The sequence below is a fragment of the Manduca sexta genome, chromosome 24, assembly GCF_014839805.1.
Source record: "Manduca sexta isolate Smith_Timp_Sample1 chromosome 24, JHU_Msex_v1.0, whole genome shotgun sequence".
Classification (NCBI taxonomy): Eukaryota; Metazoa; Arthropoda; class Insecta; order Lepidoptera; family Sphingidae; genus Manduca; species Manduca sexta.
Window position 1 is genome coordinate 6,778,023 of NC_051138.1, and position 17,156 is coordinate 6,795,178.

The 17,156-nt window shown below is 32.2% G+C and overlaps 1 protein-coding gene across 1 annotated transcript in view; it reads left to right on the forward strand.

Moving 5' to 3' along the window:
- LOC115449342 overlaps nucleotides 1–17,156 on the forward strand; it is a 77,712-nt gene that overhangs the window by 30,973 nt on the left and 29,583 nt on the right. The window contains exons 4-5 of the mRNA XM_030177119.2: nucleotides 6,448–6,534; nucleotides 7,820–7,966. Coding sequence (XP_030032979.1) covers nucleotides 6,448–6,534; nucleotides 7,820–7,966 — 234 coding nt within the window. The remainder of the gene's footprint in view (nucleotides 1–6,447; nucleotides 6,535–7,819; nucleotides 7,967–17,156) is intronic.

Consider the following 17,156-nt stretch of genomic DNA (forward strand, 5'->3'; position numbering starts at 1 on the left):
GTCTTAGAAATATCTTATTCAACGCTGATAGGCGGGGCTTGTGTGAAGTACTCTTGTGTTATATTTGTTGTTCATATGTGCATATCCGTCAGGCACGTATTTTGTTTACGTTTATACAGTGACGGTGTTATTGATAAATAACTCATTGTTGTAGTATTCTCCAATTGTAATTCAATATTCACTATATATTTGTGCGCTATCGCATATAACGTAAAGCATCTGTAAATAAAAAACATATATACTAATAACAAAATATGCAGTATTTACTACTTAATATTAAAAAATAAACCACACTAATATAAATTAGCATCATTGTCACAAGAAATATAAATACATTGTAACATTAAGAATTCCAAGTCGACTGAAATAACAGAATGCATCCGTTTGGAGTTCTAAATAGTAATGTTTGAGAAATTAATGTGCTGTTCGACGTTGTAATAGTTTGTTATATTCACAAATTTCTTGTTCATACTTAATACCTTTAGTTTATACGGAGCATAGCATTATAATTACAACTTAAAGCGATCACGTCTCACAATTAAATCAATGCCAGCACGCCGGCAGAAAGATAGTCTATATGTACATAGAACTGACACTATGTGAATACTAAAAGTAATTTATCTCCATGAACTAAATATACTTCGCAACACTGGATGGGTTTAAAATATCTCCTTCGTCCATCGTAAAGGACACGAATGCCGTTTTAAGTTATTTAACCCTGAAAGCAATGCTTTACTAAAATAGAGACAAATCTAAGGCGAATGGTTTTGCTCTCGTGTGACTAATACGAACTATTATAAACGGAACTTGGGACGTGTTATTAATGTATTCTCCGTAACTCTCCAGTTCGATTTGTTTCTTTTTAATTTACATAGTTTTGTTTGAGTAATGTCAGTATGTGACACAATAGTAATTGATGCTCATCTTCTCTAGACATTTTTAAACCCCTGCAACATTTTTGTTAATGTAATGAATTATGTTTAAACGTATACTAAACTGGGATCAATTAACTTACATCTAATTTTAAATTATCTTAACAAGAGATCAGAAAATCTTATTAGAGAGTTATCTTATGGAACGGATGACTGATTCACAGTTAATGGCTTTACGGTTACGACGCTGATTCGGTTAATTATTGCATTGTGTAACACATTGTGGATGATTTAGGTTACAAATCTTATTTATTTCTTTCCTTAAATAACAGTAATCTTAAATTAGACTGGAACGACAGTCTCTTCCTTTCTACTGATTGCGAACGGGAAATAAGTCGTCAACTCGGTTTTCTCTTTTACTGTTTTCATGTTCATATTTCCTTGTTAGTGTTACTTTTTCACGGCTTAAATATCTTAAAGTTTACGACGTGCAAGATACGTCAGTCTAATTGCTCGGTTTCTTGTTTTTACACATGTTCTTTTCTTTATTTAATTTGTGGTCTGAAATGAGACTGCAGTTTTCATTCTGTCCTAAATGCCTGATCACGTTTCTTGTAACATGAAAATCGTTATTATAACATGAATTTTTAAACATTGAAAATAATCAACTTTCGACATTAGTGAAATTGACAAAATGTTGTCTGGTTATTTTAAATATTATTAACGAAATTTTAAACAATGCAGTCGGTAATAACAAAACATTTATTTTGCTGTATCAGTTTAATTTATCAATCGGTAAAACTGCAACTTTGGCAATATGAAGCAACGCAGTCAAATTGTAGTTTTATTAATTCAGTTAATAGTGAAAAGACCATTTTGCATAGACCCTCAGAATATCGTTGTTTGTAGCGGGTGCTGTTGTCTCTACAATGTTGGTGGCTGTATCACCAGGTCATCGTAAACTGGTCCCTCGTACACTACTGAGTCGGGCACCGAAATAGACTAAAGCATTGCAATAATTATATCAACGAGACGTTCTTTGTTGACTGTATTAAAGTAACACGTGTGCTTTGATGATAATACATTTATTTATATGAGAAACAATAATACAATACTTCAATAATTTAACACAAGAATATAGTGCCGCGTTTAAATTGTAAATAGGAATTTAAATTATGACACCAAAGCTGAATTTGAACTCATTCATTAATAATAAATTAATTTCGTTGAATACAGTTCATTTAATGTGTACGTGGAAATGATCAAACACAGGTGATATTATGACTGTATAGGTTACAAAAGTGGAAATTATAGTGATGTGACTGTAAAGTGAACGACTTGGACAATGAAGTGCGTCGTGTTAAAATCAAACGCAATTAATATTTTTTAACAATGCCTTGAAAATTAATGACGAATCTGAAGATGGGGGCACACGGATCGAAAGAGAAGCTTTATCGAGCCAATTCCGAGAAATATCCATCCAAACTACCCGTACCGAGCGACAAGAAGTATAAAATTGCAGTAAACCGCGAACGTTTTGGTTCTTTTGGAGCCAGAGGTAAGTCGTTACATATCAGATAATCCATTTTTTTGCATTTGTACTAATAATATACTTACTTAGTGGTGATGAGCATCTCTTGAAGAATTCATTTTTATTCTCACGGATGTGTGCGGAGTATAATTATAAGATAAGAAGTATTTAGTTATTGTAAATTGGTTTAATGTACTTGAATTGTATATTTTAAATAATTTAAACATTACGAACATCGGAAACAGCTTGATTGTTAATGTCACATACATTTACTGCTAAAGTACATCATTACCTTACTTTTTATATTTTCGTAGACGTACAACCAAACTGCTATGTTTATACAAAATATCTTGTACACATGCGATGATTATGATATATGAATTTTACATAAAATATCGAAAGGGAATAAACAACGACAACCACTACCATTGTTATTTACGTCGAAAACGACTATAGAAAAATAATTGAATAATTAATTGTTTCTACAGCTATTAAATTACGACCGAAAAAATACAGGTAATTGAATTTTGAGGTCACTAGCCGTCGATTCGGTGAAATTGCTATAATCTTTTCGTTTTATTTGTCCTCGTTTGTGATTTACGTTTCCAAGTAAGGGCATAAAAAACTTTTGACAATAAATTAATAGCTTACAGGAACGTGTTATTAACAACTACCATATTTTTCAATAGAGCTTGCCTAGAATCACCCAGCTTTTGTGTTTCAAAAACTATAAAAGATTATTGTAAATTATTGGATGAATAGTTTGAAAGAATAATTGAAAAATTATATTTATACACAAATAATATTTTATGACACTCACATAAAAAGGTACGAAGAAGGGCGACGTAGCAAAGCAAATACAGAGGGCTGCGGGTGTGACTTACCATCGCGTCGCCAATTCCTGCGTTGTTGCGAATTATGACGCAGTATGGCGTCGCACCGTTTTGACGTGTTTAGGTTGTTAGGAATGAAATATCAAAAAGATTGCTCTGGATTTATAAGCGCTTAATGTAAGCATAATACGTTCTAATGGTTGATAATTCAACCTTTGCAAACTGGTTAATGTTACATACTTAAAATGCATTTCTCATAAATAATCCACTCTTACCAGGTAAGATTCTGATATTCAATTCTTTTTCCTCTCATTAGCAGCGGATCATGATTTTTCTTAAATAGTGGGTGTTTATGGGTGGTGGAGATAACTTAACATCAGGTGACCCACGCGTTTGTTTATTACTCTATACTATAAAAAGCAATCTAAAACTATTATCTATTTGGCTCGATGGGATCTTAAGAAGAATGCAAATACAAATATGTGACAACGACCTATTGTTGCTTTGTTATTTTAACGAATAGAAAATGTAAACACGACTTTGTTTAAATCTATGTTTACGGTTCTACTTATGGATTAAATCTTCAAGTAAATCAAGTGTCAATTCCGCATGCAGTCTCGTCAGGAAACCTTATACGGTACAATCCGCATTACAGGTTCACGTGACAAATAGTATATGACATATTATCGTATCCTCAATACTGCGAGGTTGCTATAAGAATCCGAGTGCGAGCAGGAATTACGATTTGAGAGACTTCTGTATCTACATGTGTATTACAGATTGTTTATAATATATTTGTTTAATTTTAATATATTGCATGGATTCCTAGTTGCAAGAAATAATATAGTTATAATTATAACTAATAGGTCATAACAAAGCTATGGGTAGCCAAAACATGCGACGAAAGTTGATTGCAAAACTACAAGAATAATTTGTTTGTTACGGGGACCTATTTATTTTGAGGTAATAAAACACACATTTCCATAAGTATTATACAAATTGAATTATATTTTAACATCGTGCAATTAGTATACAGAACATCGTGTCTTAAGTTATCAAATATTCTTTTCACAAACATCTGAAACATTTAACTAACTTTAAATTGATGTGATTTGTAGTCTTGGTTTATGCTTGCTAGGTACGAACATCCTTTTTATTATATCGTAAAATCCAATTGGATTTTATAGTGCTGTAAATAAAGGATTTAGCGTTGAAAATCTTTTATAGCATTCATCAAGCTGTTTTGAATCGTATTTATATGACTTAAGTATAACAATTTCCAAGGTGCATAGACATTGGCTCGGGGTCAACAGAGTATATTAAATTAACCATTCAATACGCAATATAGGTCGCCTAAATTGTTTTGCAAACTGAACACGCAAAATTTTGGTATGCTAGATTATTTTATCGCAGTAATCGTATTGAGTAATCGGTCCGTGATTGTACTGGGACATTTCAAGTATCATACTATACATTTTTTATTTGTCAATAAATATCTCATTACCCAACAATTTTACTATTGTAAATTGAAATTAGTTTAATTTGAAATACGATATTATTATGCCTCCTGATGTGCTAGCAGCCATGTCTGTAATAGAGTTTTAATTAATAAATGTAATTTATTAATACTTTCACTGTCATATACATATATTTATATTTTATATCTCTTTATGCTTACTAGAGTTGAAATGCCGTAAGAGAATAGCAAAATGGGCATTACATTTTTTTTAGATGTTCTTCGTGGTGCGCTTTGAAAGACCATTATTATTAATTAAGTTAGTATATAATAATTGTTGTGATTTTGCAAAATCGTTCATCGTTTAGTTAGTCATAGTAACGTCCATAAAATATATTAAAGTATGAGAAAAAAACACATTATGAATTAGAATACAACAAAATGATGTGAGGAATAGGAGACAGCAAACATTGCTCAACATAAGTTGTTTTTTTTAGTAATCTTTTTATCTGCTTTCCTTATCACAACACATAGAACCTTTTACATTTAATTATGTAATCGTAAGTTACCAGATACCACTAACAGAAGACAAGACAAGTTACCAGATATAACTGGGGTATTATGTTTCTATAAAATGAATTCTTAGAATTTATTTAAGCTAAATTAGGATTATATTGTGAATAATATTTGATATTAATCACCAAAACATAATTCGATAATGTATTCGTATAGTATTATGTATCCAAAACGCAATATTGTAAGCCAATTGCCAGAGGGAATAGACAAGGGCGTGATTAGCATTTTTTAAACAAACTGTTTTATAGTTATTATTCCAGAGGCTTTTCAATTAGGGTACTGTAATTTACGTCTGTTTCTACTTGGTTCTAAAATACAAATTTATAAACAATATAATATATATAATAGTTGAAAGAATAAAACTCTTAAATATTTGGCTAATATTGGAATAATATTGATAATAAGTACAAAGATACACGTATCTATCGTGTTAGTATATATGCATCGACATGGGCGTGTGAGATTTCATCCAGACAGAATTGGGCAATAGACAAATATTTACGGATTACACAAACCGGAGCGAAAAATTATAAATGATGCTCATAGTTTCACGGAGGCAGTGAACGAATTTTGTAGCTTAAGGATTTTAAAATTAAAGGATTATTCCAAGGGTCAGATTTGTTAATAAAATCAAGATTTAATAAAATAATTTAATAATTTACAAACTGTGGCATAACATTTTTTCTCTAGGTGGAGTATAATACTAATTTACCAAGTATGTTGTGTGGTGGTCGTTAAGCCTTCTATACACATCTTGTGTTATTTATATTTAGGTTACGTCTTTATTCTTCCCACGACGTCGTCTCGGAGATAAACGAGATTGGTGTCAAGATAGTGCTTTGTTTGTTATAAAACGCTTTTGTGAAAGTTTGTATTTTTATATCGAACGATACAGGCGATATTATCACGTGTGAATCGAGAATGTGTAGCATAAGTGATTTTATTTATCTCGAACTAATTTCAGTATTCTGTTACTAATTAGTATCATTTTATTATTCCAATAGGTAATAAGATAACATTTTTATTATAAAAATAATAAATTTATTGAATCTTTATTAATGAACTAATCACCCGACTTTGTATGATTGTCCATCATTTCTTAAATAACATCTAGCCCAAATTCAGAAGACGACTCTATTGAGAATATGTGTTTTCAATGTTGTTTTTTGTCATTTCCAGGGAACGGCAAGAAGCGGGACAGCGTAGCAACCCCGACGACCCCCGCCCGCCCACCGGCCACCCCGCCCCAACCGCCGCCGATACAGGGTGAGTCACTATCTACCCCCGTATTACCCTTAGATTGCAGTATAATGCGGTTAATGTACGGTAACTGTCAGATTGCGTGGTTACCTTCAGCCAACGAATTTATCATTCCTGCAAATCTATGAGAATGCAAGAATTTCTCGCACAAGGGTAATTAGCGTGGGTTTCCCGCATGTTTGGTTTTGATTAGTATTTTCATTAACGTACAGATATTTTTAGCCAGATTCATGGTTACGCTAATATATAGTCCTTCAGGAGTGGTGATAAAGTAAATTTTCTAAGGACTAAAGGGTAAAGAGAGATGTATAGAATTGCTGGTCGTTCAAATGTTATAATAATATTACTATAGCCACGTAAGAAATGGGATTTTACTTTTTTACGCGATAAATTGATACAGAATATTTCACTCAATTATGTTCTATAGGCAAATCGTATAATTTTCTGAAACAGAAAATAAACATAATACGTTAATGTACATTACGTGTATAATTATAATTACATTCAAGTTGTAGTGTGGCTGGCCTAATTACAAAAAGTGTCATTGGCCATTGTGCTTAAACGCATTCCGGTTCTTGCACGTTGAACTTCGCTTATATTATATTCTATTATGTCCTGTTGTATTGTTTTGGTATAACATATTGTTAACAATATATTTAGGAATATAGAAAACGTATTTTTAACTAATTGATCTATTCTTATGTCCATGACTGGCCTAATCCAATAACAATCACGTGCTAACTTATTTCATAAAATTTATTGCGTAAACTCTCTGTGGTGGGCATAAACAATAGTGGCTGCGCTAAGGTTGTCCTTTAAAAAGTATGTCAGCGGCAAGTAGTTCTAATAGTGTGTTAGTACAAGTTTAGATGAGGCGTTACATTTGAACACAGCTGTAAAGGTTTTGTTTAGTATGTAAATGGAAATAATTTACTACATCATTAAATATAGTAATTTTATCGATAATTAGTCTTATAATATCGTTTGGACAAATTAAAGCCAATTTTTAAATAAGTTATATCAATTATTTCACTTTTTAATATTAATTGTTAAAGTCAATATCGATTTGCGGTCAGATAGAAGGTTATAACGTATGGGTACTTATTGTTCAGTAACAACGGCAACCGGCAACATTAGAGTCCGCGAAATATAATTCACTACCAGTAAAGTGGTGTGTCTTTGACAATCATCTATTTACATAAGAATCCAACCCATATGATAGATGAATAATAAGTAATATAAATTAATAATTATAGTTTTTATAATCAGATTTTTTTTTTTTACTTTCCAGCCAAGAAGAATGGAGTGGTGCAGAAACTGTCGTCGTCACCGGTTACGGTGCGCGCGCGCAACTCCGTCGCCCCACCGCACTCGCCGCGCAAGCCTCCTGCACACCGAGTGCCTGCGCAGAGACCCACCACCCTTACTACCAATAAAGGTAAGTGCAGTACATTTAGTTTTAAATTGATAAAATATCAGTAACGGTTGTAGATTAGACGTAGAGCATCATGTATAAGCTCGTATCTCAACTCTCGTATCCCGTGATAATGAGAATAGGAGCTTATTTGGAAGTGCGTTGGATTAGATTAGATCAGTCGGTTCGTAAATATGATATGCGCGTGCACGGGTTTACAAATGCGTACACTCATATAAGATTAGCAAGCAGTGTGCGCGTGTCGCAATGGCGGACGTACAAAAAAAGGTTACACGCATCGTAATAAGCCAGCCCTGTATATAAACGATTTTAATGAATTTTATGACGTCAAACTTCGGTGGTAATAAATTATTTGAACTAATTGAGACAGAAGAAATAAAAGCACATTTTTAAAGAAAAAGAATTCATGTGCTAAGTTCAGCTGAATTGGTTTTTCTAGCAATTCCAGTACCCGATATTATGGCGACATGAACTAATGACATTGGATGACGCGTTCATTATATTCGTTTATTACCCGAGATTAATAAATTATATTTATCTTGATATTTTCTTCGTATGGTCAGGTAGGTGTTTAATAACATAAATTTGCATCATAAAAATTAAATTAATACTTCTCAAATGCTTCGCACTAAGTATTATTGTATTGTGATAGAGTTCACAAAGATCTTATACAAACCCGTGAACTCGTGTCCTCGGTGTATTTTACGTCAGGTTAACCTAAAATGTTATCTTGTCAGTTTTTAGTTATTGTTAAAGTTGTACAATTGATCTTTACCAAGAAACTAATTAAAATAAAGCGATGTTGATCAAATTTAAAATTTAATTTATTTTGCAGTATATTTGTATAGTGTAGTTTAGGAAAAACTATTTTATAGATTTTCTTTATAGTAACCTATATATAACCACATTCACCTCATCCTGGGTTATAATTTTTTTATCTTTGTTATGGTTACGGCCGTCGGAAGTATCAACTCATTCAGAAAATAATAATGCATAATTTATCTGAATCGCTGTAGTCTGTAGGTTAATATAATCTTTACTTAACATACAATGGTGTTGCGTGGACTTCAATGCAATGAAAGTATTTGTCGGCAGAAATCAAAAGTATATCGCATTTAGTTGCAGTGTACTAATAAGATCTATGTAACTTGGGTTTCTTGAACACATCGCGAAGTCGAGTAGAAGTTTTGCAATTTGAAAAGCACGATAAATTCATCATGTTTGCAAATATTTTCTTATCATCGCCTCATGTATTTCAATTTTTGATCGCTCCTTCACTTGGACCATTTATATCTATTGTAACTTATTCACAATTAGAAATGTTATATAATACCAAGCTCTATACAGCATAATTATTTGTATTATACATAATATAATAAATATAGTACACATTTTTCGCGTTTTTAAATCTTATGTCTAACAGAATCACTCTACTAGTTTCTTTAGATCAAAATAACTTTGTACTGTTAATGGACGTGGATTTTGACTCATACATACATACATAACATCACGCATTTTATCCCCGAAGGGGTATGCAGAGGCGCAACTAGGGCACCCACTTTTCGCCAAGTATGTTCCGTCCCATGATGTGATAGGGGGCGAGCCTATCGCCATATCGGGCACAAATTCCAGACTCCGGGCTGATACTGAGCAGAAAAACCCAAATATCACTTTGCCCGACCCGGGATTCGAACCCAGGACCTCAGAGCGCTATTGTACCGGACGTGCAATACAACTACGCCACCGAGGCAGTCGATTTTGACTCGACTAAAAATATATATATTTTGACTCCAGCCTACGAATTAGAAAAAAGTAACAAAATCTTCATAATAATGTTTACAATGTATAACGACATAATTTGTAGTACATTCTAAAACTCTACTTGTTAGTAACTCCATCTAGTGGCCAATGTGGTGTACCTTAACATCGAGTTAGTTTACTAGTTGGTATATTAGTCCCTCAATATTTGGATAGATGGCGCTTTTTAAGTATGACTTGAAAGTATACTATAAATTCTAAATGTTACTTTAATTCAATACAAATTATTTCATCCCGGTTAATTAGTATCTCAGAATTCTGGCTCTCGGCACGTCTAAGTATAAAATTAATAATCTCCATGTCTACTTTACGACACTCAGAAATATTCATATGTTAAAAGATGAAATATATATTCGTACACCTGTAATTTTAGTGGTTACGGATGCGAAAAATGATTAATAACTTGAAGTAGATCCTGACAAAAAGAGACACACGTTAAAAATATGTTTTTATTGCTTTGAAAAGCACTACTACTTACACTAAATTATGATTTGAATGGACTAATTAAAAAAAGATTTTGAACGTAAATATAGTACCACGAAATGTATGTAGTAGCACGAAAGCTTTTTACGCGCATACATTAGACATAATTAGTGGATACGTTGTAATAAAGTCGAAAATCATAAATCGGAGAGTGTAAATTTTGTTAATTGGCGAAAGCATCTGAGTTGGCAGAATAATGTATGTTCCAGAGAATATAAAAAGCTGTATTTCAAGCCCTGTAACATTTCCCGAAATTTTAAGCAGATTTTAAATGAAATTTTAAGTTCTTCGTTACTTTTGTAAAAAATAGTGCTCCAACGAAACTTGAGTGATGAATTTATCAGAGCGCACATTTTTTGTAATTGCAACCAAAGACGTCAAAATCGGGTTACAAGATACTATAGTAAGTATATCATAGATAGTTATGTTTGCTTTATTTAGATAGGCAAAGTAACATAATTGTCAAAATATAATTATTTTTCAAGTGGTTACATAGGTTTTTGTTTATACTTCTGCCACAGAACTTATGAATACACTATACTTTTATACTTTGTATGTACACTGACTTTGGTACCTACCTCAAACTTTCTATCGATCAGGTCGCGTCATAGCTACTCTGAGTCAAATTCACTGTCTGGTTGAGTTGGTAAAATCTAAAGACAAAAGCAGGTTGCCAATATAATTACTAAGAACTGTAACTTCTGTTCACAAATGCGCCTGCGGGAAAGTATTTTCGCGGAATAAAGTATTCAAATAGATAATGCAGTCTATGTTGCTCAACAACTTTGAGTTGTATAAGTGAAAAAAATAATTACTGTACAATAAGATTATCCCCTGCAAATAACGTCACAACTTACAAGCATTACCTTTTTATAATATAAACGTAGATATTAAAAACTAGAAACATCGACTGTAGAGTTCGTCATGACAGCTACATTACAATATTCATTTTCCCATGTTTAAACATGTAGATATTAAGGAGTCATTTCTATATAGAAAGGTACCTGATTTGATCTAGAAGAGCCCTTAATCGCAATTGTCTAGAAATACTATTATATTTCTAACCGAGCAAAAATATTTTACTTGGGCATTTTCAACCACAGATAAAAAGCGGTAATTGTTTATTGCCGCTAGTTATTCATTATTCATGTCTTCCCATGTTTTACAAACACCGTTCACATACAAAATGGTGCGTCACAACATCCGCCTCGTGGTAAACCCGAGAACTGATTACATTTTCTCAGGCTATAATATAAGGAGAATCATCGAATCTTCCGAGTTTTATATTGAAACGAATAGTCAACATTAAGTTATAATATTAATATTAAATTTACGTACTTACGTACATTGTAAAATAAAAATATTACACAATATCTATTACTGCTTAATAACGCATTTTGTCCCGAGAGGCATAAATCAAACAATAGAAATTGTATGAAGATCAATGGACTAGTACTAACAAGAAAAAATAACAAATATGTTATATATCTAACGTAAGAATCTGCAAAGAGGAATTAATGTTAAATTCTACTCAGTTAAAAAAAAAAACTTTTTTTTATATGAAATTATAACTAGGTATCCCTCCAGTTTTATTGTTAAAATTACTCAACAATTATGAAATATTGTCTTAATGGCTATAACCAAAATATTAATGAAAAATATTGAGGACAGCTAAAACAAACGATGGGCGTAACTGAGGTTATGTGTGATGTGGTTTTATATAAGAATATTGTAAGCTTATTTTGAAACAATTGCATGAAATTACAAAAGTTCACACGGCATTAATTACTCACACTCACTGGTATTACAATAAAAATACACGAGGTTAATTAAAAACAATGTGCTAAAATGGCATAGACAATTTTTTTTGTTAAATGAAACATCAAAAATGATGTATAGAAGTATATTTTGTATCAATTTTGATTATACTCTGTCTCTGCCTGTTTTAAATTTGATTTTTATCTACAATACTATTCTATTTGTCTTGTTAAGGTGGTTGTTACCCGCACTAGTATATACATACACGTCATTTCAAAATGATATCATCGTACCTAATTCCATAATGACGTATACAGTAAGCACTTCAAAATGACGTAACTATTGCAATCTAAAAGATACTCGTATGTGAGGCTTCTTTTAAAGATATTCAATAAAATATAAAACCGTTTTAATAAATAACTAAAAACTAAAAAAAAATTACATTATAATATAGAGGTTATGAAGAGTTCATTCTCCTTAAAATTTAATTTATGAGCGATGTCTAATTTAAATTGAATATTATTTATATATTTTTTTCTCACTAAGGCTTGAACCCGCTACTTCTCGCTATACGGCCGACTGACACGGCGCCACTGCGGCCCATTGTAGGTCTAAAGATGCATAAGTAACCTCATTTGTAATACGTATTTTTAGCCTGTTGGTCACTTTACACCATACAGTGTAGGCTTAGCTGCCAAATATGGAATTACGTACATTATGGCTTCAACGGCCTATAATGCAAAATGTTATATAATTTTACGAATTCTTAAAGAAAGGTTTTATTATTAAATTCAATGGAGCAGTTAAATACAAGTAGTAACTGTATTACTGAATAACTCAACAACTTTCTGACATTTTTACCACCAATTTCATCCGGAATCGGAATTATTGTGTAAACTGTATTATTGCACGCAATGCGTGTTGCTATATCAGGGTTTACAATTAGTCATCTCCTTAGATAGAGTATTGATTTCACACGAAAATGACATTGCCGTTTATCCTTCACTGTTTGCGTGAGAAAGTCACGGTTTCATTTAATTATCTTTAATTTACAGCAAGTTTACTCTGTGGTTTACGATTATTCCGTGTTGAATTTTATGTTAATCTTTATGATACTTCATAAGTTCCGATAAGTTTATTTGTTTAAATAAGAAAAGTTATTGAACTGCTTTGACGGAACTTGAGTAAAGAAACTTTTAACACGTACGAAATAGTCAACAAAATAATATTTAATTAAGTTATACTGAGGAAAATCGTCAACGGAACATTATAAATAATATTATCAATATTTTAGATTATTTTCCATTATATACTTTCACTTAATCGTGTCAATTCAACTACATCAGCTGCACTGATTATAAACTATTCTTTATGAAGGCGTAATTGATAAAACGAAAATGTAATTCACATAGTTTGTTTATTATTTTTGTTTACTCTCATGTAAATTGTACTGTTATTGCGGATTTGATTCCTCAAGCACTTGTTTCACAAATAAAAGTTTACTGTAAATGGCGTCCAAATTCAAGAGTCACTTACTCTGTAGACTATGCTTTCAATCAAATAGTAATCAAATGAGTAGGCACTATCTATATTAGTTATCTAACTCGTTAACTAGCGGATAATATTTACTTGCACAAACTAACAGGCCCTAAAAGTAATATTTAATTCGCAATGTTATCGTCACCTATGATGCAAAACATACATTGGGTATATCGCTGCAATATTATGTAGAGTAGATGAGCGTCCAATAAAAATATATCTAACGTGTGATGAAAGTGTACGCGGGTGGTAGCAGTGGCAATGTGGCAATAGGTAAAAGAGCGGCGCGGGTAAAGAAACACTGTCGCACGCGCATCACACCGAGCCACGACAAAAACAGCACCATTCGCCGCACGGCCACCAGCCTCTTCCGTGTCGTGCTCAAGTGCAATTAGTGATCCATTATAAAAACTATTTCTCCAAAATTTACACTAATCGGACTGCAGTTGTGATCTAACTTAGTTACCGAGCGTGATAGCATTCTTTTTTTCTAGAATTAGAGTGGTTTATAGATTTTTTTAGTTATGTAGGATTATTGATTTTCCATGACTTAGTTAGGAGTTTTTGGGTAGTTAATCCTAGGAGCAGTTATTTACATCGTACGTCATGAGTCCGCTACACAAGTTCGTATCGTTTTTCCATTCAGACTCAAAGAACCATCAAAAGAACCTCCTCCAACATAAAATATTTTCAAGTGAATTGAATATTTGTCATGCTGATGTGTCGAAGAAGCATTGTTGGGGCACTCTAAATGGACATCGTAAAAGTAAAGGTAGGAATATTTATATTTCAAAATAACTTTAAAATACCAAATAATTAATAACGTAAGTTGTTTTATAATTTAATGCTGTTCTTGTTGATAATATAAGCAAAAATTGTAAATAAACATACTTTATTTACAGTACGAATATTTCACTCAAGTAATATAACATATTTTATTTGAAAAAAAAATACGTTAAATCAAAGATTTTCTTAAAATCACTGTCTTCCATTTCTCTTTCAAGTCACTCACAATTTCACTCCTTCAACAAAAGCTATGCAATTAGCGTGAATGGTACTTGCTCTGTATAATCTCAAATGCATTAAACTATCTGTCATACAACGGATGCGTAAAGCCATTTACGAACGAAAACCAATCGACGTGGGTGGCATTAGCTCATTCTCACTCATTTTGCACATTTTTTTTTATTTTGCACAATTGCACTAAGTCCGAAAATGGAATGTAGTTATGATTCACTGGTTCTTAGTAAGCTTACACAAGTAGAACATGTAATATGCTTAGCAGTATATGCAGTATTAGTAGTTTTATGACAATTACCACTTCTGTTTAAATGTTTACACAGCGAATACAATCGCTTAATGAAAAATGTGGTATACAGAATTTAACATCATGTGATATATTAAAATGTTACTTGCATTTTTCTGTGTATGCGCTTGCGTATTTTATTGGTTAGGTTGTCCGTATCAAATTTATTTGAATCGTAATAAAACTAGTTTTCGGATTGTATAGCGGTTTATTATAATTATTTTTCTCCCGACATTTCGAAGACTGCAGCCTTTATGTTTTCGGGGCGGGCTGAGTTCTAAGATTATTATTTCGATGTCTAACATTCGTGTAAATATAATAAATCATTATTGGAACCGTTCAATGTCTTATACTATTTTGAAAGGTTGACCTATAGGAGACGATTTTTTTTAACATTGATGCATATTTTTAAGGATAATAGATTTATTTTTTGTTCGTTATGGCTTTTACATATAATATGTAAGCTTCTATTATCCCTCTTCACAAGAGATAGATTTTATAAAATCCATTTTAGGTAAAATTTATAACATTTGTATTAATAAATGATTATTTCGTATACGCGTGATAGAACAAAATCATAACAAATCAATCAGTTTAACGGTATTATATTTTACTGTAAATGAAAAAATAGAGGGCGGCAAATCTACTGTTGAGTAAAACGGTTGTATTGTGAAAGCGCCGGCCGTGGACTATCTATTATATGGAAACTTTCTATAGACGGACAGATTTGCAACGTAACACACATATTGTTATAATGATACGAAAAACGTGTGTTATTGAGTAATTGCATATTAGTTTCTACGAATAAATTTCATTATATGCGTTTTTGTGGGGAAAGATGATGTGGGGTCCTCATGAATATTAGCACGTCCAAAAAGTTGTTCTGCTGCCAATTTGCATATTTACGTGAACGACTATTATGCGTATAGGATACATTTGTAACGAATGATATAACGAATCAAAACTTCGAAATTTCCGCTTCACATTATGAAACCGGCATGAATCGTGTCAATACACTCGCGTGGGTTGTCTTGCCGATTCTTTCAATGAAAGAAAGTATGATATAGACATCGAATTGCTGTGCGTGTAGGTGGTAGACTGGAAATTGGCTAATTTGCTTCTTAGTAAACGCTAACTGTTTCAAATAATAATAATAAGATGCCATATTTAAGAGTCTTAAAATAGGTTATGTCAGATTACAGTTAAGATTTTGCAAAAAGTTAGACCACCACACTTGACGAGGTGAGTGAATAAGAAATTTACCCTGGTATTCTAAGAACTATCTTGCAGGATCTACTTATAGGATAGTTGTGCGTGTTCACGACTGTTTTCGCCCATTTGTCAGATCTGTAACGGCGAGATAAAAGTTATAAATGAGACACTTCCACTTCTTTGTCATCGAGTTCTCTGATCTCTTCCGCTTAATTTGAAATGCACCTCCGGGAATCTCTTCATTGAACAGCGACATCCTTATTTTATATTTACTACTTCCTTCGTATTGTATTGTATTAGAAAAGTAAAATTTATTTGCGAGATGACTTAATAATGATGAGCATGCAAGTTTATACTATTCTGCTTCGTTACGCACTGTGATATTTTGCTGTTTTTGGCAATATACAAGTATTTAATACACAACGAGTTTTGACGTCAGCATCTGTTTTAGAATGTAAATATACGAAGTTACATTATCCAATTACAAAAACTTGTGAGACTCCCGTTCGCCCATTAGCACTTGTGTTACGCTTTGAACTCTATATAGATTTACATCCATTTTGGGCGATGCTCTCACGTCACCAATTAATGCATTTTTTCGTGCCCTGCCTTTTGAATGTTTTTTATCTTCAAATACTTCCTTTGTCATGACGCTTACCCTCATTAGGAACATATTTTTAAAGGCCATTTTAGTTTTAACTTTATTATTCCCCGACTAAATTCTTCTTTTACATTACAGTATTTCGGATGCATGGTTTTCTGAAGTTGTTTAGATAACAAACGGAAATTAGCTATAGAAAAATAATGATATAGTTTAGTAAATAAGCAAAAACGTTTTTTCACGAAACTAGTCATATAATTTCAATAGTTATATGCAAATTAAGTATATTATAAAACCCGAATATCTTTGCAAAGAGCCAAATTTTTGCATTTTGTACAAGTTAAAGTGAAGATAAGAAAACCACTAGGTAATTTTCGTCAGAATTTCAAACTACACGCTTGATTTGGCAACATGGCCACACAAATACCAAACAATTGTTTGTAGAACCGTAAACGATGGTCACTTGGTAACAATCG